General features: G+C 37.5%; 5 protein-coding genes across 5 annotated transcripts; 3 read left to right on the forward strand and 2 right to left on the reverse strand.

Annotated features, from left to right (window-relative positions):
* Positions 1 to 5,497: 5,497 nt before the first annotated feature.
* LOC105223587 (probable ATP-dependent RNA helicase DDX28) lies at positions 5,498 to 7,316 on the forward strand. Its single transcript, XM_011201341.4, has 2 exons — positions 5,498 to 6,413; positions 6,476 to 7,316. Exons 1-2 carry the CDS (start codon positions 5,559 to 5,561, stop codon positions 7,202 to 7,204), a joined length of 1,584 nt encoding a protein of 527 aa, XP_011199643.2. The 5' UTR covers positions 5,498 to 5,558; the 3' UTR covers positions 7,205 to 7,316.
* LOC105223585 (uncharacterized) lies at positions 7,206 to 10,119 on the reverse strand. The gene is made up of 8 exons (XM_011201340.4): positions 9,662 to 10,119; positions 9,450 to 9,596; positions 9,223 to 9,375; positions 8,870 to 9,011; positions 8,159 to 8,809; positions 7,941 to 8,071; positions 7,775 to 7,880; positions 7,206 to 7,722 (listed from the first exon to the last, which is right to left on the reverse strand). The coding sequence occupies exons 1-8, from the start codon at positions 9,959 to 9,961 to the stop codon at positions 7,295 to 7,297; spliced, it is 2,058 nt and encodes a 685-aa protein (XP_011199642.2). The 5' UTR covers positions 9,962 to 10,119; the 3' UTR covers positions 7,206 to 7,294.
* Positions 10,120 to 11,790: 1,671 nt separating this feature from the next.
* Positions 11,791 to 12,931, forward strand: LOC105223584 (peroxisome assembly protein 12). Its single transcript, XM_011201339.4, has one exon. It carries the CDS (start codon positions 11,882 to 11,884, stop codon positions 12,767 to 12,769), a length of 888 nt encoding a protein of 295 aa, XP_011199641.1. The 5' UTR covers positions 11,791 to 11,881; the 3' UTR covers positions 12,770 to 12,931.
* On the reverse strand, positions 12,916 to 14,236 carry LOC105223583 (post-GPI attachment to proteins factor 2). The gene is made up of 2 exons (XM_011201338.3): positions 13,435 to 14,236; positions 12,916 to 13,371 (listed from the first exon to the last, which is right to left on the reverse strand). Exons 1-2 carry the CDS (start codon positions 14,069 to 14,071, stop codon positions 13,235 to 13,237), a joined length of 774 nt encoding a protein of 257 aa, XP_011199640.1. The 5' UTR covers positions 14,072 to 14,236; the 3' UTR covers positions 12,916 to 13,234.
* A 6,975-nt stretch (positions 14,237 to 21,211) lies between these two features.
* LOC105223581 (integral membrane protein 2B) lies at positions 21,212 to 25,083 on the forward strand. The gene is made up of 3 exons (XM_011201336.3): positions 21,212 to 21,511; positions 22,904 to 23,591; positions 23,695 to 25,083. Exons 1-3 carry the CDS (start codon positions 21,386 to 21,388, stop codon positions 23,820 to 23,822), a joined length of 942 nt encoding a protein of 313 aa, XP_011199638.1. The 5' UTR covers positions 21,212 to 21,385; the 3' UTR covers positions 23,823 to 25,083.
* The last annotated feature ends 197 nt before the right edge of the window (positions 25,084 to 25,280 follow it).

Consider the following 25,280-nt stretch of genomic DNA (forward strand, 5'->3'; position numbering starts at 1 on the left):
CGAATAGTGAAAAGAGTTTTCTTGGAACAATAATAAAATTCCCCCCCAGTGATATTTGCTTTTTGTTGTATTTTGTTTGTTTCCATTGAATTTTCCGTTTTTTTTTGTACCAATTCACTGTAAATCTTCTTCTTCTTCTTTACTGGCGTAGACACCGGGGGAGCTTACGCGATTATAGCCGAGTCAACAACAGCGCGCCAATCGTTTCTTCTCTTCGCTACGTGGCGCCAATTGGATATTTCCAAGCGAGGCCAGGTCCTTCTCCACTTGTCCTTCCACGGAGTGGAGGTCTTCCTCGTTCCTCTGCTTCCCGCGGCGGGTACTGGAGGGGCGTCGAATACTTTCAGAGCTGGAGTGTTTTCATCCATCCGGACAACATGACCTAGCCAGCGTAGCCGCTGTCTTTTAATTCGCTGAGCTATGTCGATGTCGTCGTATATCTCGTACAGCTCATCGTTCCATCGGATGCGGTATTCGCCGTGGCCAACGCGCAAAGGACCATAAATCTTCCGCAGAACTTTTCTCTCGAAAACTCGCAACGTCGACTCATCGGTTGTTGTCATCGTCCAAGCCTCTGCACCATATAGCAGGACGGGAATTATGAGCGACTTATAGAGTTTGTTTTTGTTTGTCGAGAGGGGACTTTACTTTTCAATTGCCTACTCAGTCCGAAGTAGCACCTTTTGGCAAGAGTAATCCTGCGTTGGATTTCCAGGCTGACATTGTTGGTGCTGTTAATGCTGGTTCCTAATTATACGAAACTATCTACAACTTCAAAGTTATGACTGTCAACAGTGACGTGTGTGCCAAGTCGCGAGTGCGACGACTGTTTTGATGACAGGAGATATTTTGTCTTGCCTCGTTCACTGCCAGGACCCATTTGCGTTGCTTCCTTGTTCAGTCTGGAGAAAGCAGAACTAACGGGCGGGTTGTTGAGACCGATGATATCAATATCATCGGCATACGCCAGCAGGGGTACACTCTTTTAAAAGATTGTACCTGCTCGGTTCAGTTCTGCAGCTCTAATAATTTTCTCCAGCAGCAGATTGAAAAAGTCCGCACGATAGGGAGTCGCCTTGTCTGAAACCTCGTTTGGTATCGAAACGGCTCGGAGAGGTCCTTCCCGTCCTGACGGAGCTTTTGGTCCCGCTCAACGTCAGTTTACACAGCCGTATTAGTTTTGCGGTGGATACAAATTCAGACATTGCGGCATAAAGGCAGCTCCTTTTCGTGCTATCGAAAGCAGCTTTGAAATCGACGAATAGGTGGTGAGTGTCGATTCTCCTTTTCACGGGTCTTTCCAAGATTTGGCGCATGGTGAAATATCTGGTCGGTTGTTTGATTTTCCAGGTCTGAAGCCACACTGATAAGGTCAATCAGTTTGTTGACGGTGTGGGGCTTTAATCTTTCACACAATACGCCTCGATAGAACCTTGTACGCGATGTTGAGGAGGCTAATCCTGAGGGGGGAAAAAAAAAAAAAAAAAAAAAAAAAAAAAAAAAAAAAAACACGGTAGTTGGCGCAGATTGTGGGGTCTCCTTTTTTATGGATTGGGCATAGCACATTAAATTCCAATCGTTGGGCATGCTCTCATCCGACCATATTTTGCAAAGAAGCTGATGCATGCTCCCTATCAGTTCTTCGCCCGCCGTGTTTGAATAGCTCGGCCGGGCAATCCGTCTGCCCCTGCCGCTTTGTTTGTTCTTCAGGCGGGCAATTGCTATTCGAACTTTCGTCATCGGTCGGGCAATGGAACGTCTGCTCCATCGTCATCGATTGGGGAATCGGGTTCGCGCCTTCTCCTGGTGCTATGTGTTCACTGCCATTCAGCAGGCTGGAGAAGTGTTCCTCCATAATCTAAGTATGCTCTGGGCATCGGTGGCTTAGATCACCTTTGGGGGTTCTACAGGAGTATGCTCCGGTCTTGAAACCCTTCTGTAAGTCGCCGCATTTTTCGTAGAATTTTCGGAGCATTACCCCTGTCGGCCAGCTTATCAAGCTGTTCGTACTCACGCATTTCGGCCTCTTTCTTCTTCTGTCTGCAAATGCGCCTCGCTTCCCTATTCAACTCTCGGTATCTATCCCATCCCGCACGTGTTGTAGTCGATCGTAACCAGGGATAATGGATGCCCAACTTATTCCAGTGTGAGAGCGCCTCAAAATAAGCGTTTTTTATAAAATTTTCCATTATGGCCAGATTGAACGAAATAAGAATTTTTGGGCATTTTAATTATAACACCCAACATTTATTACGATTGCAATTTATTATATATCGGACTTTTAATATATGGCGAATCTACTTAATTCCTTTTTATGATTTTATGGTATATTAAATCAACTGACTTTCGATCTTTCAATACTTAATAAGGTGAATTAAGCCTGTAGTTCTAATTAATAAGTGTTTTTAATCATTTGTAATATAAAATTAATTCTATTATGCATCAAATTACAAAACGTTTCATGAAATATATTTAAATTTCGCATTTTCTTTGATTTTCATTGTTTTAAATTTTTATTAGCCATCTGCAACGGCGGCAACAAATCTCTCCTGTTTTCATATTTTTTTGGTAAGATTTCAGTCTGGCCATCGCTCGTCAGTTTCCAATTGCTAAACGTCAAAACCTCCTCAATCCAGTCAACTGTCAAAGTTTAGGTGAGTTTTGACGTTTAGCAATTATTTCTCTCACTTCCAGTGAGAGAAGAGTTGGACATCTCTTTATCTCTGATCGTAACGTTGCGAGGTAGGCAGCTGTTTTCTCTCCGCTGCGACACGGCACTCCTCATCGTACCAGCTGTCTTTTGCACTTTCGAAAACCAATGGTTTCGATTGCAGCTGTACGTAAGGAGTTTGAAATGCCGTCCCCACAGTTGCAAGTCGAGTAGAAAATCGTTCGGCTGTCTGTTGTGATTGCAGCTTCTCGACGTCGAAACCTTCCTTGTGTTTGTTGGCGTGCGTTTTTGCTGCACAGAGGCGGGTGCGAATCTTGGCTGCAACAAGATAGTGGTCCGAGTCGATGTTAGGACCTCGGAGCGCAACGCACATCTAAAAACACTGGAGACGTGTCTTCCGTCTCTATCACAACATGATCGATCTGGTTGGTGGTTTTCGATCCGGAGACAGCCAGGTAGCTTGATGTATCTTCTTATGCTGGAATCTAGTACTACAGATAACCATATTTCGGGCCCCGGCGAAGTCGATCAGCCTCAACCCATTTTTTTTTTTTTTTTTTTTGGGGATGTTTCCTCGTGGAGGCTGAATTTAACCGACACCGTAGTGCCAAAGATACCTTCTTTGCCCATCCTGGCGTTGAAGTCGCCAAGCACGATTTTGACATCGTGGCGGGGGCATCTCTCATAAGTGCGCTCCAAGCACTCATAAAAAGCATCTTTGGTCACATCGTCCTCTCTTCCGTCGGGGCGTGGGCGCAAATCAGCGATATGTTGAAGAACCTCGCTTTGATGCGGATTGGGCTAGACGTTCTTTTCTCCGGAGTGAATGATAGTACTCGGCGACGGAGTCCTCTCTCCACCACGAATCCAACACCAAAACTTGCGCTCCTTTATATGGGCCACTGTAGTAAATGTCACAAGGACCTACTCGTCTCTGTCCTTGTCCCGTCCATCGCATTTCTTGGGACGGCGGTGATGTCAGCCTTTATCTTTACGAGGACATCTACCAGCTGGGCAGCGGCACCTTTCCCAATTAAGGGACGGACATTCCAGGTGCATGCCCTCAAATCATAGTCCTTATTTCGTTTGCCATGGTCGTCATCAAAGGGGGGGTCTCTCATCCGAGGCTGTGTTTTGGCTTTTTCATTGGGGGTGTTTTTTTTGCGTGGGCGGGTCCCAAACCCAGCGCACAACCCTATGCCGGGGATGTTTCGCCTTCTCACTTTAGCTCGCCTTCAAACGGATGTTCTAGGCTACCCAGAGGATACTTGGTCAAAGACCGAAAGTCGTGAGCTGCTTGAGTCATATGTAAAAGAATCGTTTCACTGTAAATACAGTATGTAAATATAATCGAACAAAAAGATAAGTTAAACTAAAGTAAAAAGCAATATATTTTGCTATTGAAATTGAAAAAGTGTGTTTACTTTCCATGTGTAAACTCATTCTTGACATACTGTATATGCAATTCTTGCACCGTACAAGGGTTTTGCAAGAGCAAGAGAATACCCCTATTATGTTATGATAACAAATGCCCACATACAGATTTGGCATTGGCAATAGCAACAGATTTGACACTTACCGTGCGATTCTGTGCTGTGATACAGTCTCAAGTCTCTAAATTTAAGATTTTAAGTTATAACATGTTGAGACCGACACTTAATCACACGATTTCGGCTGTTGAGTGGTTTATCCCACTAATCTTATAAATTTATCAAGATTTCGCCATACGAAAATGACAGTTGAAAATCACTTCATCGGAGTGATTTGAAACTGATCCACGCTAAATCTCTCTGTGCGACTCTGATTTTGCACCATCTACTTTTCAGCACTAGAAATCTATTACATTATCACAGCTAATTTAGACACTACAATGGGAAAAAAAGTAAACAAACAAATTTTTTTACAGAAATGAATCTAATTTCACCTGAAAATCGACTTTTCAAAAGAAAAAATGCGTCCATTATTTCCATTATATGAAAAAATTAAAAAGATTACGGCTTTTATTACAAAATACTAAATGACAATGTTTTCTTTTGATAAATATTGAGCGATGTGAATTCTTGAATGGCAAAAACAGCTGTTTTTTTATCTTTTCAACGGCAGTGAGAACGGGTTGATTAGTGAAGGGCTTAAATGTAATCTAATCCTTTCAAATTTTCGGTCTGAACATGGTATTAGAGACAATTTTTGAGGCTTGAGACGATTTTGTTATCTGTAAGTGACAGTCACAAAAATCTATTGCATTTCATTATTCAGAGATGTTTTTACACTGGAATGGAAATAAATATGTCGATAATAAATATTAAATTTTCTATAACATCGTCAAAAAACATAATTACTAAAAAAATAAAAATATATGTTGACTTTGTTTCGTAATATTTACGAAATTTATGTAAAATTTATTTATTTTTAACCTTTTCGTGTTTGAGTTGCTTACGAAATATAAAAAAACGACAATCGATTAATATCTATGATGATCTCTATTCAGTATATTCAAAATGGCAGAGTTCTTTTTAGTTTTGTGACCTACTAACTATCAGGTCTCAAATTTGAGTCAATATTTTGAGACTAACGCTAGAGACTGTTTAGTGAATAGTAACTAGTCTCGAATTAAGACTTTACCTTAAAATGTCTCAAATAGAGACTAGAGACTGGTTACAGAATCCCGCTATTAGTGTGCCATATATTTTATTCTGTGGAGATACCCCGTTAGATAACGGTTTTATTCATTTCAACAAGTTACGAGAAATACAATTTTTTAATTAGATGGTAACGCCGTTCAATTTAATCGATATAATTGCTAAATATCAATCATCTCTTTCACAGCTGATTTTATCCCACGAGAATAAATGCTTCTGTTATCATTTGCTGATATAACGTAGCTAAAATGTTGAAAAGGTCTAAGAATGCCGCCTTTCTTGGCATGTTCCGATTATATACAACGGTCACAGCAACTGCGGTTCAACCAAATCCAGGTGCAGCTCTTCCCAAAAAGCAAAGGCCCTTAATCAGTTGTAAGCGAACGCAGTTTCATTTATATGTACCAGCACCGGCGGACTCCGACTTTGGAACAATACCGCTGGCGACTAGTGGGTGGAAGCATTACAAATCCAAAGATGATTATATGATATTTAACGCGACCCTAAGTAAGGCAGATATACAATCGGAGATGATAGATATAGAAGATTTTCTCAGTTCAAACAATATTTGTTTTAATGAAAAATTAATGGAGAACCTCAGAAATGATCTGAATATAAAAGCTTTCACAAACATTCAAACCAAAGCTATACCGAAAGTATACGATAGTCATCATGTGTTAATTGCCGCAGAGACTGGATGTGGCAAAACACTCGCCTACATGTTACCCATTTTACAACAGATTATTGAACGAAAGCAAGCGCAAGCGGAGAAAATCAATCGAAAGTTCAATACGCCGTTGGCTGTCATCATTACACCTGGCCGTGAACTAGCAGTCCAAATAAGCAGGGTGGCTGAAAAACTTTGCCAGCACACAGATTTGCAAATCAAAACAATACTTGGAGGAAACACAAAGCGCCTAATGGTCAACCCTGAATTTGCTGATGTTGACGTTCTAGTCGCCACAGTTGGTGCTCTCAGCAAACTTGTAACAACGGGTATCTATCGCATGGAAGAAGTGCGACATGTCGTGCTAGATGAAGCAGATACTTTGTTAGACGACAGCTTCTCAGACAAACTTGGATATTTTTTGCGGCGGTTTCCTGTATGTAATTTTTAATAATGATTTTTTAATACATTAATAAAAAATTTTTCATCTCCGTACAGTTTTACAAAAATCATACACAAGATGAACATAATGTCGGCACGCAACTGATATTGGCGTCTGCCACGATGCCTACGAACACTGAGGAAATGTTGCAAAAAGTAATAGATGTGCAGACTCTGCACGAAGTTTCTAGCCAAAATTTGCACAAGCTGATGCCACATGTAGAGCAACGATTTATGCGAATTTCCAAGCAAAGCAGACCCTCCAATTTGCTCAATTTAGTAAAAAAAGATGTCGCCAAAAAGCAACCCGTCATTGTGTTCAGCAATAAATCGGCCACAAGTGATTTTGTAGATATATTTCTCAATAATAATGGTGTTCGCAGCGTAAATTTAAACGGCGATATGCTTATGAAAATACGTATTGGACGCTTTGAGCAATTCCAAGACGGAAAGTATGATGTTCTATCCACTACGGATATTGGTAGCCGTGGACTAGACACTACAAGCGCCCGACATGTAATCAATTTCGATTTTCCGTTGCACGTATCTGATTACATACATCGCTGCGGGCGCATTGGACGTGTAGGGAATTTGACACCATCTGTAGTTACGAATTTCATATCCTCACGGCGCGAGGTTGAAGTAGTGCAGAGAATTGAACATGCGGCCCGAACGGGCGGTCTGCTACCGAACGTTAATGCGAACATAAAAAATATTATAAACAAACGAATATTGAAGGATATGCAAGCAGCGGGAATAGAGGTTCCAGAGGAGGAAGCATTTTAAGTTTACATTGTTTAAAACATTCTCTCAGAGAAAAGTTTTGTTTTTAATATTTAAAGACTTAAAACATTACATTGCTTAATAATAAAATATTTATATTCTTACATAATAGTAACTACTGAGTGGTATAATACGGCGCTCGTTCGTTAACGGTTTATATAGCTTTCGTCGGGCTATAAGTATATCGTTATGTCCACTTAAAATTCCTAACGACTTTGATTCCGATTTCGGAATTGCAGGATTTGTGGGCATCTTCGACTTAATTATTACTGGCCGACAACCTGCAAACTTAAATCGTATATTGCCGGCACGATTCAATTGTAGATTCGGTGATACCAAATCCGGGAAGACCTCTTTGATTTTTGGCTTGGGCTTCAATGCTTTGTTAGGATCATCCCCATGACACATAGCCGCAGCCAATGCATTCCATTCTAAGCGGCGTACTCCAGGTTTGGAATATATTTTAAATGTGCCCAGCTTACGCCGGAGGAAGCGTGTCGTCAAGAACTTCTCAAAATATTCTATGGTAAAAACAGTTAATATACAAACATAGTATGATGAATATCTTCTTACGCGCATAATATAATAAAAAGGGCTGCAATTTGTCTGCTCCACATAAATATTCTAGCCACTCGTATAAAAAAATGTCATCAGGTCCCCTAATAAACACAGCGCTAAGCTTTAAGTATAAATATTTGTAATAACCAATAAAACAAAATGCATGATGTGATCGAATTACCGAAAAATCGTTGCAAAAACTTTCAGGTACATCATCAACGTTGAATTTGTAAATAAATGGTATGAATTCACGAAAAGCGAACTCACCCAATGCAATCAAACCCCGCACAGCACGGCTTATGTATCGAAAATCTGTAATGAAAAAAAAAAAAAAAATTTATATATAAATTAATTTTACTCTAATTTAATGGATATTAATATTTGTTGTTCTAAAATCACCTCTTTCTATTGACACACTGCGACCATTGAAAAATCGTTGTAGTCTTCTCGTTATATGAAATATGCACTCTTTCTGGAAGTAACCATTTGAAGTTGCCATATGGCCTATTGTATCACACAAATCATCAACATGTTTCCAATCAACAGGACTAGCGAAATAAGGTGATATTTCAGTACGCATTTCAATATCACCATCTTGTTCATCATCAGTTTGTAATTTATAAACCTTTTCTTCATTCGTGTTTTGAATATTAAATACACCGGACTGGTCCATAAATTCTGATTTTACTTCCATTTTATCTTCAGCTTTTACTTCTTCTATTTCAGTTTTTATGCTTGCACCGTTGCATTGCTCCTCGGATTTCGGGTTCGGATGTACTTTTATACTCTCATATGGGGCAAGCAGTTGTGATATAAGTATCTCCGATAAATGAAAATATTCCACACGTACGTTTTGCAAGCGGGAATGTGTATTACATGAGCTAGCACGAAGTAAGCGCCAACAGCGCAGGCTGATATCCTCATTTTGTTTAAATGCCAATATTTGTATTAACTTAGAAAGTATAACACGATAGCAAGCACCAAGAAGAGGAGAAAACGCCGCTTCTGAGAGGGCGAAATCTAGTTCATCTTCATTTCCATAAAGGACGACTTTTAATGAAAAAATTGCATTAGAATAAAAATTGCAATAATTATTAGAAAATCATTTACCTTTAATCAAACTGGGAATAAATTTTTTAATCTGTTCATTTAGCTTTTCATCCATGGGCCAGGTGCATTCATAATCTGCACCATCTATGATTTCCATAGTAACTTCTTTCTGATATTCATCTCTCAGCTCTATAATTTTATCCTATAACAAAAAAAAACATCAGCTTCAGTTGCACCGAAACTATAATACTTCACAAATACAGAATTCAATACAAGAACTTGATTTTAACTATTTCGGTTATTGTACCGTTGGACAATAAACCTTGTCAAATTTTGTGAAAATATGCTGTCATATTTACCCTGTTCAGGGTATAAAATAAAGTTTGAGCTCAAAAATTCATCTATGAAATTACCGAATAAAAGAAGTAACTGCCGTCGTAGTCAATGCGATCCCATTCGCTATCCATTGCACCTAATGCAGGCGGTACATCACCATCAGCCAAAACCTCGTTTACCAAATCATATGTTACAGTGCCGCCAGAATGTCGTGCATATGTTTTAATATTCTTTAATTGAAATATATAAATATGGTCATTAAAAAATAACAAAAACAAATTAGAATAATTTCAGAGACACTTACATTTACTAATTCCCATAGTTTATAGGAGACATCTTCAGCGACACGAGCACATACTTCTGTCGATAGTTCTAAATCACTCTGATCATGTTGTTCCCAAATAATTTTCACCGAACGCCCTTCTAGCCCAGCATAACTCTTTGCGTGATTCTACCCAACCATTTTATACAAGTATTTTATTGACAGCATTCTTGTAAAAACACATAATCACTTACCCTGGAATTGCTATTGACATCCAAGCCAATGCCGCCACCGTTTGTAATGGTATTCAAAGATGAATCAAATGAATTACTAGGATTGCTGGTAGTTGGCGTAGTTGGTGTAGTTATAATATTGTTCGATGAAGCACTTGTTTGGTTGTTAGAAAGACCGGTAGAATTTTTAAGACCGCTGCCACTCGCACCGGTTGTTTCAGATTTAGACGTTTTTGTACGAGATTTAGTAGACTTTTTGCTGGATTTACTTGACGGAGTTTTTACAGATTCTTCTGCTGAATTCGAATTATTAGCCTTCATTATGAACTTATTTTTATAAACAATAATTAAAAATAATAATTTTCACATAATTTTCAAATGAATTATACACAACTAAAGAAGTGAGTCGCAAAAAATTAAAGATATCGGTTTTTATCAAACGATATATGAATTATTTTATCGTTTAAATTTCAACACTTGGACTGTATGCCGAACATTAGAAGAATTAAAAGATAGAAGAAGAAGATCTGACAGATAGAAGTAAAAGTTTAACGTTTTTTGTTTGTGAATCCGAATTTCACAATTTTACTCACTCCTGAGTTAGGTAGCCCAACACGTCGCCGAAATTTTCGATTACAAATCTACAAATAAATTTTTTTGTTTTGTAGTTTCGTTAATATTGTTATTGGCAAGCAAATTATTTAATTCATTTACAAATATATTTAATGATTTAAATAACAAGCTAAACAATCAAACGATGCAATTGCGTTAGTTTTGCGCTTCAAATTTGTATTTTACCTCTGAAATAGCACAATGTAAAATTTGCATAAGAAATTTTTACCCAAACCAGCTCTCAAGTAATTGCTCAATGAAAAAATGTATTAAAAATTAGAACTCGATTTCTTTAGAGCTGCATACTAGTACAAGAAAATTTACCATTTTATAAGGGTTTTTATATGAAGTTTTTACTTTTCTTGAGAGCTGGATGCTAAGCTTTAGTAGAATAGAAATAGAATGATATTTGAGGTTCTGCACCGCGACCTAGGGTCTATTGTGCCCTCCCCTATATCACATGACCTCCCAGAGCCCCAGCAGCCTGAATAATTCCAGTAGTTTGCCGGGTGCCAGTGAGGTGATGTGATCCCTGCTGATGTATACTGAATCCAGGGCCTTGAGCCTTTTTCCACAGATTCCATCTCCAAGTCACAGAACCGGCAGGCAGCACAGGTGCTTCCTGAGCTTACAGTGCCCTGTGTAGACTGCGACGAGGAGACGGAGTTTCTCACGGGGTAGGTTCATTAATTCTTTGAACCTGGAGAGGTTGTATGCTCCTAGGAGCAGCCTGGCGTGATGCATACTTGCTGCCTGCTGCCAGTACCGCTCCCTCTCCTCTCTCTCCTCCATGCGGAGCAGCTCCTTAAGAGTGTGGGGTCCTACTGCTATATATGGCTCTGGTCCCCACATCTTGGACGCTGCCGCCTTGCGCGCCAGTTCGTCGGCCTTCTCATTTCCTTCCACTCCCTTGTGCCCTGGTACCCAAATTAGGTGCACCCGGTTGCGCAAGGACAGGCGGTTTAGCCTTTCTACACATTCCTCGACTAAAAGCGATTTGGTCTCGAACGACAGGATCGCTTTTAGTGCCGCTTGACTATCACTGAGAATAGCTATGCGCTGGTTGCGATAGTTGCGGCTGAGGTTAACTTCGGCGCACTGACTGATGGCAAAAACTTCAGCCTGGAAGATGCTCGGGTAGCAGCCCATAGGGATGGACATCTTAGTATGTGGACCCACTATGCCTGCCCCAATGCCTTCCGGTGTTTTTGAGCCATCAGTGTACCATTGAATGGTACTGTCCTCCAGCAGCCTTTCCAGAGTGGAGTCCTTCCACTCCGTTTTGCTGCCTAGAGTTACTGTGAAGTTCTTCTTAAAGCTTATTTTCTTTGATGTGCCGTCTCTTGGGAGGAGGGCTAGCAGTGTGCTTTCCGCTAAAGCATCCATCTGTTTAGAGGACACTCCAAGCTTTAGTAATGAAATATGTTTAAAATACTTTTTTTTATATACTCAATGTATTGTTTCAAAGCATTCTCTTTCATTTTCAATTTCTTTCATTTCGGACGTGTAGGCATATGATTATTCGTGTGTTATCGCTTACTCATTTCTCAAGATCAGCTGTTGTTTTGATAAGAAATGGTTAAACTGAAGTTCAAATATATTTATAAATAAATCTTTAAAGCAATTAAAATGTCAGAGAGTGCTAATTTACGACAAAATTTACAAAATATCCCTTCAATATTTGAGATAAGTGCCGCTGAAACGCTAGATTCTCTTATATATCCTGCACTTAGTAAAATATTTGATTACCTTAATCTTGGAGTGGACTTTAAGCTTTTAGGTGCATACAGGTTAAAAGGAGAGGTGTCTCCCATATTGACATGGGTACTCCAATATTTATATTTGCGCAACAGAGACGCTTCATTTGGAGAAAGTTTCTATGGTTTGCAACGAACAGGAATGACATCAGGTGAATTAATGACGCGACAGCAGAAATTAATATCTGCCAGTATCTTAACATTAATGCCAGTCTTGGAGCGGCATTTGAAAACACGCAGCGCTCATCACGAAGACATTTCAATTTGGGAACGACATACGCTGAATGTTTTGCGTGCGTACCATGCTTCTAAAGCAATACACACCTTCTTATATCTAATAAAATATGCCGGAAGCCACTCTCCTATTTTTCGAGCATTAAATTTATCATTGAGGTATCCTAACGAACCACCAAAAGACGACAAGATCACCTATGTATTTCTCAAGTTACTCGAAGTTTTTGCTTTCTTTCTGCAATTCATTCAATGGTGGTATTCTAATGATCAGCGACGTAAAATAGGAGGAACCTTAAAAAATCCAGTGCCATTTAAAAATAAACCTGACATGTCTAGAGAGAATATTCACCCAAAGGGCGATTGCCCGGTGTGTCTCATGAAAATTCAAACACCCACCGCGTGCAGCATATCTGGATATGTGTACTGCTGGAAATGTATAATTTCCCACTTAAAAGAACGTTCTATTTGCCCAGTTACTGGATACAAAATCACACTGGATGATTTAGTTCGAATTTATGAAACATGATAATATATTGATCTCTATTGCTATTCACTCATTAATAAATTTATTTAAGCTATACATTTAATATATAGTAGACTTTAGTGTTACAGTCTTTGTGGCTTTGGTTAGAATTTACCTACAATGTTTTCTCAAAATTAAAAACAATAAAGTATATCTAATATCTCAGATAGATTTATTATTGCTATCTACTTATATGATTTTAGCACTAAAAGTATTTTGAGCAAAATATAGCATACAAAGCACGTTCATATGTATGTGTGTGCACTGTTTTGAGCGTGCGTTAATTTAATTATTATTTTAACTCACTACTAACGATTGTGTAAAATATAAGTTTTTCATTAAAGTAAAGTTAAGTAATCTTTTGACTTAATATATGCATATATGTACTATATATGCGTATACTTATGTACACTTGCACTTAAAGTGCCGGAGTAAAAAAACATATCCTATTGCAATTAATACAATTAATTAAAATTGAGATAAGTAAAGCCCTCGTTCCCAGTCAAAAGTAACATGCATAGCATGGAAATCCCAGTATGCAGTCATATGGTAAGCCATATTCGTTAGGACAACGACATACTCGAAAAGCGCAAAAAACGTGTAAACTAAATAAGAAAATACAAAGTACATTTATTATTTCATGACATTTCATTTAAATTACAACTTACCGCCCGGCTCACAAGACGAATTATGTCGCAAGAAGCAGTAGCCAGCCAAAATAAAAGCAGTTACATTTGTTATAAACAAATTTCTTTTGTACAACAATGATTTCTCTTCCATTGGCAAGAGCGATATTTTACGTCCATTTTTGTTCAGAAAGTAAGATATAAGCATATACATCTCACTGCAGGCAATAAAAACAACGAATGAATTTCGATGTATCGGATAATTATCTAACGATGTCCACAATGACAAACTTAGGAGCGCAAAATTCTCCACCATATTTAACAAACATGCTAAAATAGCATATATACGTCGATTACGCCTTATTGTATCCTTATAGTATTGCATGTACATTTTGACAACAGCTATTCGAAAAGGTAGCTGCATAGTAATCGCTAAGCGCCAAACGGTTTTTTGTGGTTCATAATTTCCAATGGCTGCCGATATGGAGGGTAAATAATTAGGTACATCACAGTGCGTTGAAGTTGAACGTTCAAATTCAAAGATTAGCGACCAAATTACACAAAATGCAAAACTGCCAAGTGGCAGACTCACAACTGCAAATGCAATTCTTCCAAAAGGAACGCGAAATAAAGGTTTTGGACCATCCAGTCGGGTATATGTGGTTAATGTTGGTAACATATCTTAAAATAGTTTTGTCACAGTTTCGTCTACTTAATAATTAACATCGTTTATGAATATATTAACTCCCTATATATTCCACGCCCTCAATATGAAGACATTTTTACTTAAATCGACCTGAACTAGCACCCAAATCAGCTGTGGAGTTTGACAACTTATTATTGATTTTGGTAAACAAAAACAATAAATATGGAACCATATATCGACCATACAATTCGATATATTTATCATCAAAAAATAATCGACATTGATGTTAACGTTTTTGAGTCTAAATTTATTTTCTTTATATTTAACGATACAAGTTCAAACTTAACCCGCGGCATATAACTAAAAAGACAGTAGCAATTATTTTAAAGTATACAATTTACGTAAAAATATCATTTACACAAAATGTTGCTCTAGTTTATAATAGCTATGTTTAGCTAACGGCTATTTTTATCGCCTAATCGAGATAAGTAGAGAGCTATGCATACATAGGTATATATATAAATGATATATATATCGGGTATAAAAATTGAAGTATCGTCATGAAACTTTATACATATGTTCCTTGGTAAAATCAGGAGAGTGGTATTGTGGTATTGGGATCACAGACGTGAGAAGCAGCTGTGGCTGAAACATAAATATAAAGTTGGGCAGGTCCTCCCCTTAAAAGGCTTAATGTATTTATGTATCTTACAAATCTGTAATACCCTCTTCCGATCAAAATTTTTAATGGTTTAGATAACATTTAATCTATTCACTATTACCATGTTCTGACCGACAATTAGTCGGGAGACTTAGGCCATACAAAAATTGCACTTGCTAATCTTGTCTACACTAAGGAGATTTGAAGCTAATCTAGTCGAAATTTCCCTGTTCGAACCTGATTTAGCGCCATCTGTTTGTTAGTAGGAAAACTTGTCACATTATCACTGCTGTTTTATAGCCCTAACAGACGAGCAAAATTAATGCGCCTCAAGCAACGCTAATGCGAATTGAAATTTTACGGTGACAGACGGCAGGCTTGTGCATTTAGACAGCTGATAGTGAATTTGTTTCTTTATTAAAAAAAGGGTGAAATAAAAATGAATCAGATAAATTATTAAAAGAAATTTTGGTAATTTTGGAAAATCAACATAAATTCAACGAAAAAATTCGTTTATTATTATCTACGTTAAAAGATAATAGAGTGAAATTAATAGCATTAATTGATTGTAATGCGGAAAAAGTGTGCAAAAAAGTTAAGAATATTGGAAAAATGGATAGCAAAAGTGCGACTCTGTCAATAAATAGGAAAAATCGGCCATTTTTGAGTAATGTTGCCTACTCAAATTTAGTAAAATCAACCAAATGCACGGAATTCTTGTGCATTACAAACTTGCATTAACATGGGTCAAATGCGCAAATAAATGTAAATTAAGCCCGCTAATGCATATTAGCGCTGTCGTCTGTCAGGGCTATTAGACACCAGCGAGAGAAAAAAATTTAACCTACATGAGATCGCCTTGCAATAGACAATAAATGGAAAATATTTAAAACAAAAAGACCTTTACAATCTGTGAATTTTTTATTGTCAAAAATAGCTGTTTTATAAATCTCCCACGGCTGTGGACGTTGTAGACGTTTCCACCCGTTTGCTATCATATTGTTACAAAAGTAGTATTAAGTTGTATATGTATTGCTATATGCATCCCTTATTATGAAATAGCATTTGTCTTGTTGTAGACATCTGGCGCCGCGGCTGTCTGCTTGTCGAAACAATAGACATCTGGCGTCGCATTGTCTGCTTGTCTACTTAAACAATTACTGAGTCTGGCGCCGCGGCTGTCTGCTTGCGTCTGGCGCCGTATAGCATTATGTTTTGGTAATTTCCAGACGCAATATTCTAGAAGGACACGTCGGCATCAGCGAGAAGTGCGTGGCTATATAAGCCGTGGGGCGCCAACGTAATCAATCAGTGCTAAGAGTAAACTGCTATAGTGTAGACGAGTTGTGAAATAAAGAGTTGTTGAATTAAATTAAACAGTGTTGATTTTATTTGTCAATCCAGAGATACGAACCTAACAAAGTAAACTAGCAAGAGTAAATTCGTAACAATTGGTGTCAGAAGTGGGATTGTCAAATAATCCAAATTCAAGATGGTTAAATTCGGAGAATTGAGAATTCAGCAATTAAAAAAGGAACTGGAGGAGCGTAATTTGCCGATAAGCGGGCAAAAGGCGGATCTGCAGGCACGATTACGTGAAGCAATGGAAGCGGATGGAATTAATGTGGACGAGTTCGAATTTGATGGGCCAGGAACTTCTACAAAGGTAGAAGAAAAATTAGAAGAACAACGAACATCATCAAGCGTAGACACTAACATGCTATTAGTGGCTATTAGGCAAATAGCAGAAAATGCAGTGCAAACAGAAAATCGTCTGGCACAGCAAATAGCAGAAAATGCAGTGCATACAGAAAATCGTCTGGCACAGCAAATAGCTGAAAATATATCACGAATAACAGAAAATGTAGTGCAAACAGAAAATCGTCTGGCACAGCAAATGACGCAAATAGCTGAAAACACATCACAGTTAGAGTCTCGCCTTACACAACAGATTACAGAGAATAATACACAAGTGCAAGAGAAATTTTCAAAATTTGAAGACGAATTAAGCACGTTAAAAAATGACGAAGAAAATTTGAAATCAGAAGTTCTTCATTGAGTAATCGGATGCGAGAACTGCAACTGCATGGCCCTGCACCTTCAACAAATAATCCAAGATTGAAGGCACCCACATTCGATGGAAGTATTCCATGGCCAATAATTGGAATGCAGCGGACAAAGTGGCGTCCTTGTTTGTATCATTGAAAGGACCTGCGGCAGAAATCCTTCAGACTATTCCAGACTGTGAACGGGACAACTATGAGGCATTGATGAGTGCGATAGAACGCTACTTTGGATACTGGTGCACACATTCAATCATCCGACCGAATGTGGTAAGAGGAACGGTTGAACCATAGTCGGTTGCAAGCTTCGAACGGCCACCGGGGAGGAAGCAGCTGTCGCGGGAAAAGTGTTTTGCGAAGTGATGATTGGTACCCTGGAAGTTAATCACACCTTCATCGTAGCAGAAATCACGGATGAAATTATAATTGGAGTAGATTTCATGATTGATCACGGGGTTACTTTGGATTTAAACAAGCAAATGCTGTTTTGCCAGAACATGGAGATGCCTATAAACACCGGATATGTGGCCAACGTTGAAAGTAAGAGGGTGATTGTTGATGATAATCAGAGTATTCCACCAAAATCTGAGGCGATTGTTTGGCTAAAGTGAATGGAGGAGGTGGGACTGAAGAATTGTGGATTGCGGAACCAACAAAAATAGATACACCCATATTGGTAGGAAGAACGCTTGTGAAAAACTAGAGAAGACGCCACCATTCCGGTCAGAGTAGTGAATGAATTCAACACGCCTATAAGTCTGAAGAAAGGAGCAGTAATTGGACAGTGCCAGAATATAAGTGCAATAGCACGATGCGAACGGTCACAACAGAAGCCTACTATTGAGCCACAACAGATAAGTCCTACACTCCTAAATAATTTGCGACTGATGGAACATATGTTAAAGGACTCAACTGGAAGACATGTTTGGTGTATCTTGATGACATTATCATCATGGGAAAAAAGTTTTGATGATCATCTGAAAAATCTAGAGGAAGTCTTTCAGCGAATAGCATCAGCCGGATTACGCTTGAATCCAAAAAAGTGTTCATTATGGAAGAAGCAGGTCACATATCTCGGACATAAAGTGTCAACTGAGGGAATTCACACCGAGGAAGGAAAAATAAAAGCAGTGAAAGATTGGCCTCGACCCACCAACATTCATGAACTCCGCAGCTTCCTCGGCTTATGCACGTATTATCGCCGTTTTGTACCTGGATTTTGCGAACGTGGCTAGAAGTTTACATGATTTAACAAAGAAGAAACGCCCGTTTGTAAGGCATATGGAACAAGAAAAAGCGTTTGAGCAGCTTAAGGAACTACTTTGTACGTCGCCGATGTTGGCTTATCCAATACCTGGAAAGAAATTCATCCTGGATACAGATGCGAGCGCTTATGGAATTGGAGGTGTCCTGTCTCAGCTCATCGACGGACAAGAAAGAGTAATTGGGTATTACAGCAGAGTGCTCGGGAAACCAGAGAAAAAACTACTGTGTGACGCGAAAAGAACTACTAGCTGTGGTGGAATGTGTAAAACATTTCCACAAGTATTTGTATGGACAACGATTCTTGCTGTGGACTGATCATGCAGCATTAAAATGGTTATTACAGTTTAAGAATCCGGAAGGCCAAATTGCACGATGGATCGAAAAGATTACAGAATTACGACTTCGAAACGGAACATCGAAAGGGGATTCACCACAAAAATGCGGATGCATTATCACGTCGCCCTTGTCCACTGGAATGTAAACATTGCTCCAAATCAGAAGGAAAAGAAGGTATAATCGACGTGCGATTACTGAATATAGAACCTGAAGATGATTGGACTCCTCACCGCATCAGAATCAATCAGCTGGAGGACCCTGATCTTGCAAAGCTGGTAATGGCCAAAGAAAATGGGGTACGACCACCAAAGGAACAAATAAGTAGCGAGAGTCCAACTGCAAAAGCATATTGGGCCCAATGGAACAGCATAAACCTCGTTAATGGATACCTTCATCGTACCTGATCATAGTACCGAAGTCCATGATCCCGAAAGTATTGAAAGAATATCACAATGGACCTAGTGGAGGGCACCTTGGAATTACAAAAACTATAGAGAAGATTAAACAACGGTTCTACTGGATCGGTTGTCGAGATTCCATAGCAGAAGGGATAAGTAATTGCGTAGAGTGCATGGCAGCTAAAGGTCCTAAAGCCAAAAGTCGCGGTAGGCTACAACAGTACAACGTGGGATCACCATTTGAACGAGTCGCAATGGATGTTGCAGGTCCGTTCCCAACCAGTACTGCCGGAAACAAATATCTACTGGTTGTCATGGACTATTTCAGTAAATGGCCAGAAGTATATGCCTTACCAAACCAGGAAGCGAAGACCGTAGCCGAAGCGTTTGTAGAAAATTGGATAACAAGGTTCGGAGTGCCCGTCGAATTACACTCAGATCAAGCCAGAAATTTCGAATTTTCCATTTTCCAAGAAGTCTGTACATTATTGGGCATCCACAAGACACGGACAACAGCGTTACACCCACAATCGGATGGGATGGTAGAAGAGATTCAACCGAACGCTCGAAGAACATCTGCGGAAAATCGTTGATAAAGACCAACGGAATTGGTACAAGCGCATCCAGATGTTCCTGCTGGCGTATCGTTCAGCGAAGCACGAGACAACTGGTTACACGCCGGCAAAGATTATTTTCGGATCTGATCTGCGACTCCCTGCTGATCTTAAGTTTGGAACGAATCCTACAGCTGTAAGAAATGATGGAGATTATTGTTCTGCCTTAAAGGAAGAAATGAATGAATTGCATCTAATGGTAAGACAGCATACGCATCTGATGAGCAATCAAATGAAGGACCGGTTCGATCAAGCGGCAAATTCAAAAGGTTTTGAAGAAGGTGATCTGGTCCTGTTGTACAATCCACTTCGAAAGAAAGGCTTGTCCCCGAAACTGCAGGACAGCCTGGGAAGGACCCTATATGGTGATGAAACGACTTAATGACGTGGTATACCGCATACAAAGAAATGGAAAAGCACGATGTAAAATGAAAGTAGTACATTTGGAGAGGCTCGCCCCATTTGGTTCAAGAGGATTTGTGCCTAATCGGGACGATTAGGCTTTAGTGGAGGGCAGTGTTACAAAAAGTAGTATTAAGTTTTATTTGTATTGCTATATGCATCCCTGATTATGAACAATAGCTGTAGGTATATGGAATAGCATTTGTCTTGTTGTAGACATCTGGCGCCACGGCTGTCTGCTTGTCGAAACAATAGACATCTGGCGCCGCACTGTCTGCTTGTCTAGTTAAACAATTGCTGAGTCTGGCGCCGCGACTGTCTGCTTGCGTCTGGCGCCGTATAGCCGTATGTTCTGGTAATTTCCAGACGCGATATTCTAGAAGGACACGTCGGCATCAGCGAGAAGTGCGTGGCTATATAAGCCGTGGCCGCGCCAACGTAATCAATCAGTGCTAAGAGTAAACTGCTATAGTGTAGACGAGTTGTGAAATAAAGAGTTGTTGAATTAAATTAAACAGTGTTGATTTTATTTGTCAATCCAGAGATACGAACCTAACAAAGTAAACTAGCAAGAGTAAATTCGTAACAATATTGATTTAGAGCTTGGTCCAAACCTCTTATCCCTATGCAAACTATGCAAAAATTTTACTTAAGTTTATCTGAAAATAATTATTGATTATAAATACAATATCATGAATAACTATTTTATATAAAATTCCTGCACATAGAAGATAGACAGATAGACCTACACATAATAAACTTTTTGCGGAATTCTGTAAGCAGCCTCCAGTCAATATTTGAGACATTTTGAGGTGGAGTCTCGATTTGTGACTAGTTACTATTCACAACACAGTCTCTTGTCTTTAGTCACAAAATATTGTCTCAAATTTTTGACCTGATAGTTAGGGTTGGTTTCCATTTTGAATATACCGAATAGAGATCATTATAGATAATAAGCGATTGTCTTTTTTTATAAGCAACTCAAACCCGAAAAAGTTAAAAATAAATCATTTTCACATAAATTTCGTAAATATTCTGAAACAAACTCAACATATATTTTTATTTTTTTAGTAATTATGCTTTTTGGCTATGTTGTAGAAAGTTTAATATATGTTATCGACATATTTATTTTCATTCAAGTGTAAATACATCTCAAAATAATGAAATATAAGAGCTGATTAGATCTGTTAGTTTTCAATTGAGAGATATTTGTGACTGTCACTTACTGAATTACAAAATCGTGTAAAGTCACAAAAATTGTTCCTAGTTTAAAATCTCAATTTTAGAAACTTGTGACTGTATCACAGTACAGAAACGCTCGGTTAAACCTGTAATTATGCGAAAAAGTTTGGAGACACAGCAAAATCAAAGTTTGTCATCTCAGGGGTTTGAAAAGCAACCCTACATTGTCGCAATTATTATCGTTTCATGTTTTGCTTTTCTCTGTATTCATATTTTCGTTGCAGAGAGAAAAGAATTTAGAACGCAAAAATACTTTGGGAAAAAGTACTGGATATAATTTAAATTAAAATTTTGGAAAAAAAGAATTATTGTATAACATTCTATTAAAATTTAAATACGTTAGACTGCTATAAGCTGCGGAAAAGATGACTATTTTAACGAAACCATCTAATGAGAAAAAAGGGGAGAAGGTACCACTGCCATTGGCTTTGGGTGGCCATGATGATGCATCATCATTCCGAGGAGGAGCTGCACACGGAAATCTTTTGGGCGTAAGTTCTATTACCCTTTTTTCATATTTTGTACGTTTCGGTTAATTACAGCTAAGTTAAAAATGTGTGTTTTAGAATGCTATGAATGTATACATATGTATGTAAAGGGCTGGACAAAAAATAAGTTTGTATTTTCAATTTTGCATTATACAACAAACAAAAGGGTTAACCTTCCAATTATCGTATTTGTAAGTAAACAACAACATAACGGTCTACGACACTGAAGTTCATTTTATTCTACATGCATACATTGTGCATATTGTAGTTGCAATTATGCCCTTTATAGTAAGGACACTTATTGATTTTCCTAATATAAGAAAAAAATATATAAATTTACCTTTAACAGCATGAATGCAATGTGCATTAAGATTCTCAAATTAATCGACTATTTTAGAGAATTCCTTACAGTTTCTTAAAATATCATGGGGATTACATTGGCAATAAAAGAATGCTCTGTGAATAATATCAATGCACAATATAAGCAATTATGTTGTTCCTAATATATTATAAAAGATTATTTTTGTTTTTCGTTCGTGAAATTTTCTTACATGCGAGCTCATATTTTGTACAATGCATATATTTATATGCATATACATACGGGTATAAACTTACATATGCATTTACTACTCTCTACATCTTTGGACGTGAAACGGCTTTTCCAATATTTCAACTTAATTAGAAATATTCTTATATAATAAAAGCAGCGTAGAAGTAAGAATGAATCAATAAAAATATCTCGGCCAGACATATTTCTCCAGCTAAGCACTTGCTCCAATCAACGGTATTCGATGTGTAAAGTTATCTGTATTATTTATAAATGTGTGTAATTGTTATGGTCATGAGTAAGCAACTTCCATAAGCAAAATGCTTTCTCTCCCTTGTATATTAACAAGAAGTATATTTTGTAGCAGTCAGCTTTAAAAAAAATGGTGGTTCTGAACTTTAGTACCTTATCTATCTTATGTTTTCTTTATATACCATATTATATATTTCAATAAACCTGTACTAGTTAAAAGCGTAGGCCGTTCCCACGGCAGTCTAAGTAACCAGAACGGACCCTGATTTTTCATAGGCCAAAGACTGTCAACCCGGCACCATTCCTCGAAATTACTTCAGGAATGTTTTCTGCCGCTATAACAACAGCAATAGAAACTGTATAAATAATTAAGACTTGCTAAATATTAATTTAAAATGTTTTGTTTTCTTCCTGCAATTTTCGTATCGAGCCCCATATTGGTATGTTTTCATAGAAACTGACAATTTTTTTGGAATCCAGAAAGTAAAATAAAAAATTTAATTCAAAAGAGAAGCTGATAATAAAAAAATATGGACTAAATATGCTCAAAGTAATCAAACGAATAATAAAAATGTTTATGTATATTATTGACCCAGGCTCGCTATCAGGGTGACATAGATGGCGAATCTATGGTTTTCAATCGCCCACCGTCATGCATCAAAACCGTGTTGTTATTTCTAATTGCTGTCGTAGTCATGATGATGGGCCTACTTGGTGGATTTACTCTATATCGCGCTTATGCACCCACTACTTCGAATTTACATTACCGTGCACTTTGCGACATTCCATATATGCAGACTGGTAATATAACTATACCGCGTCTGTATGAGGAACGTGATGAGCTAGATTGGCGTAACCTTTTTTCGCGTTTTACAAACTACAACGGCAATAACGACTTGAGTGATGATTTCTTCCGTGAGGAAATCGATGTGGATATGAGCGATTCAGAAAGTTTCGCAAAAATTGATGTACCCGATTTCAAAGATGGACGGCGGGGACGTTTTATGCATGATTTTAAAAAGAATCAATCGGCAATTATTGATACCACTGCAAATCGTTGCTTCATAATGCCACTTGACCGTGACACAACATTACCACCAAAGAGTTTTGTAGATTTAATGCAAAAGATGGGTTCAGGATACTACAACATCGACACTGATCGCGTTCGTCGCAATATGCGTGTAGTTACCCCGCCTGTAACTGATCTCTCAATGATCTCAGAGAGAATTGCTAATGAATGCTATGATATGAGAGTTTACATGCTGGAGAACTACGTTTCAGGAGGTTAGTATAATTACTAATTTTGGTTATTAAATACTTTTATTAAGTCACAATATTTGTAAATAAACACTTACAAATACAACTCTTCAATTTATGTAATTTTCAGTATTTAAACGTGAAGCTATTCCTGTGGCAGAAACTGACAGGTTCACTGAATTCATGGGCAAAGGTGTGGTTGAATTTAATTTGATAAATATGAATGATATAGAGGAATTTGAACGGAAGCAGCAGTAAAATCCTTCAAAACTTGTTTAGAAATCTTATACATTAATTGCGGTGCTTGCAAGCATTTTTGTAGAATGTAGTTTGTATGATTGTAAAACTTGATGTTGATAAATTAGCGGCTGTATTCAAATTTATTAACCGAAAAAAAAATTTATTTTTTCTTATATAATTAACGACTGAATTACCCTTACCTTATATATTCCTAACAAATTATTGTATGGAGGGTATTTGCAAAATTAGGCAATATCTACTATTATTGTATTAATATATTCGTTTTTTTATTATTTCGAAATTATCATTATTAGAAAATTGGAGTCCATCGATTTGTATTGACTTTATTATTACTTCAAAAATGTAATGTAAATTGACGATAATATTTCCGATTGATTCAAATTTGTATTTTATAAACTTTACATCCGACCTTATTTTAATCACTTTTTTAAATAAAATCGAAATAACAATCAAAAATGCATCAAGTTAAGCGATCAAGTATGGTTAACAAATACAACAAAAACAAAATGAAAATTTAATGACAAACAAATTGAACATACGTATTTTAAAGAACCCGAAATATTATCAATTATTGTGCATAAGAAACAATTGCGTACCTAAAAGAAAATTAATTGTGACAAATATTAAAAACGTGCTAGAATAAATGTATGCTCATCATGCATCTGTATGTATGTCATGAACTCGAAGTGTGGCAGAACTAACTTCTGTTGGTATCAGGTGGTGGCACGTTGTTAAGAAAATTTCGATAGTCTTCAATATGACTACAATAAAAAAATCAATACCGAACTACAATGTCACACAATTTATACATTATAATAATTTCCTAATACAACTTTACAAATGCTTTTATGTAGTAACATACTTTATATATTCCAATGTACTATAATAATTATCAATATATTCATATTTTTATTGGCCAATTTTAAACCACAAATTATTTTACATAATTTAAAAAAGTATTGTATTGTAATCGAATGTGATGCACTAGTTCCATTTTATATAATTTGAAAAGTGCCCCTCTATATATTTTATAATCTATGCATATGATTGCAAAGTTTTGAATCGTTTGCAACTATTACTAAAGAAAGCACTCTCTATTTTCAACAAAAAAATGAGTTGATCAATTTCAAATTTGAACATATCAACATAATTGCTTTTTACTATTGATTCGATATTTAATAACAACAAAAAATACAATAAATCAAATTTTCAATGTTAAAATATGATGTTAATAAAGGAAAATCACCTTCAGTCTTAATCCTTTTGTTTCAATATCAAATTTCTCCTCTTGTAGCGATGTCCTTAATTAGGTTAAGTTAGCTAATAGTACCAGGTTGTCTTGCTATACGCAGACGTAATGGGTCTAATGCCAGAAGGAGGTTCAGTATAATTTGAGCTGAGGCATTCTAATTACCGCTGTTGCGAATTTACTTACGTAAATTCTGTACCCGACGA

The sequence above is a fragment of the Bactrocera dorsalis genome, chromosome 1 (assembly GCF_023373825.1).
Source record: "Bactrocera dorsalis isolate Fly_Bdor chromosome 1, ASM2337382v1, whole genome shotgun sequence".
Classification (NCBI taxonomy): domain Eukaryota; kingdom Metazoa; phylum Arthropoda; class Insecta; order Diptera; family Tephritidae; genus Bactrocera; species Bactrocera dorsalis.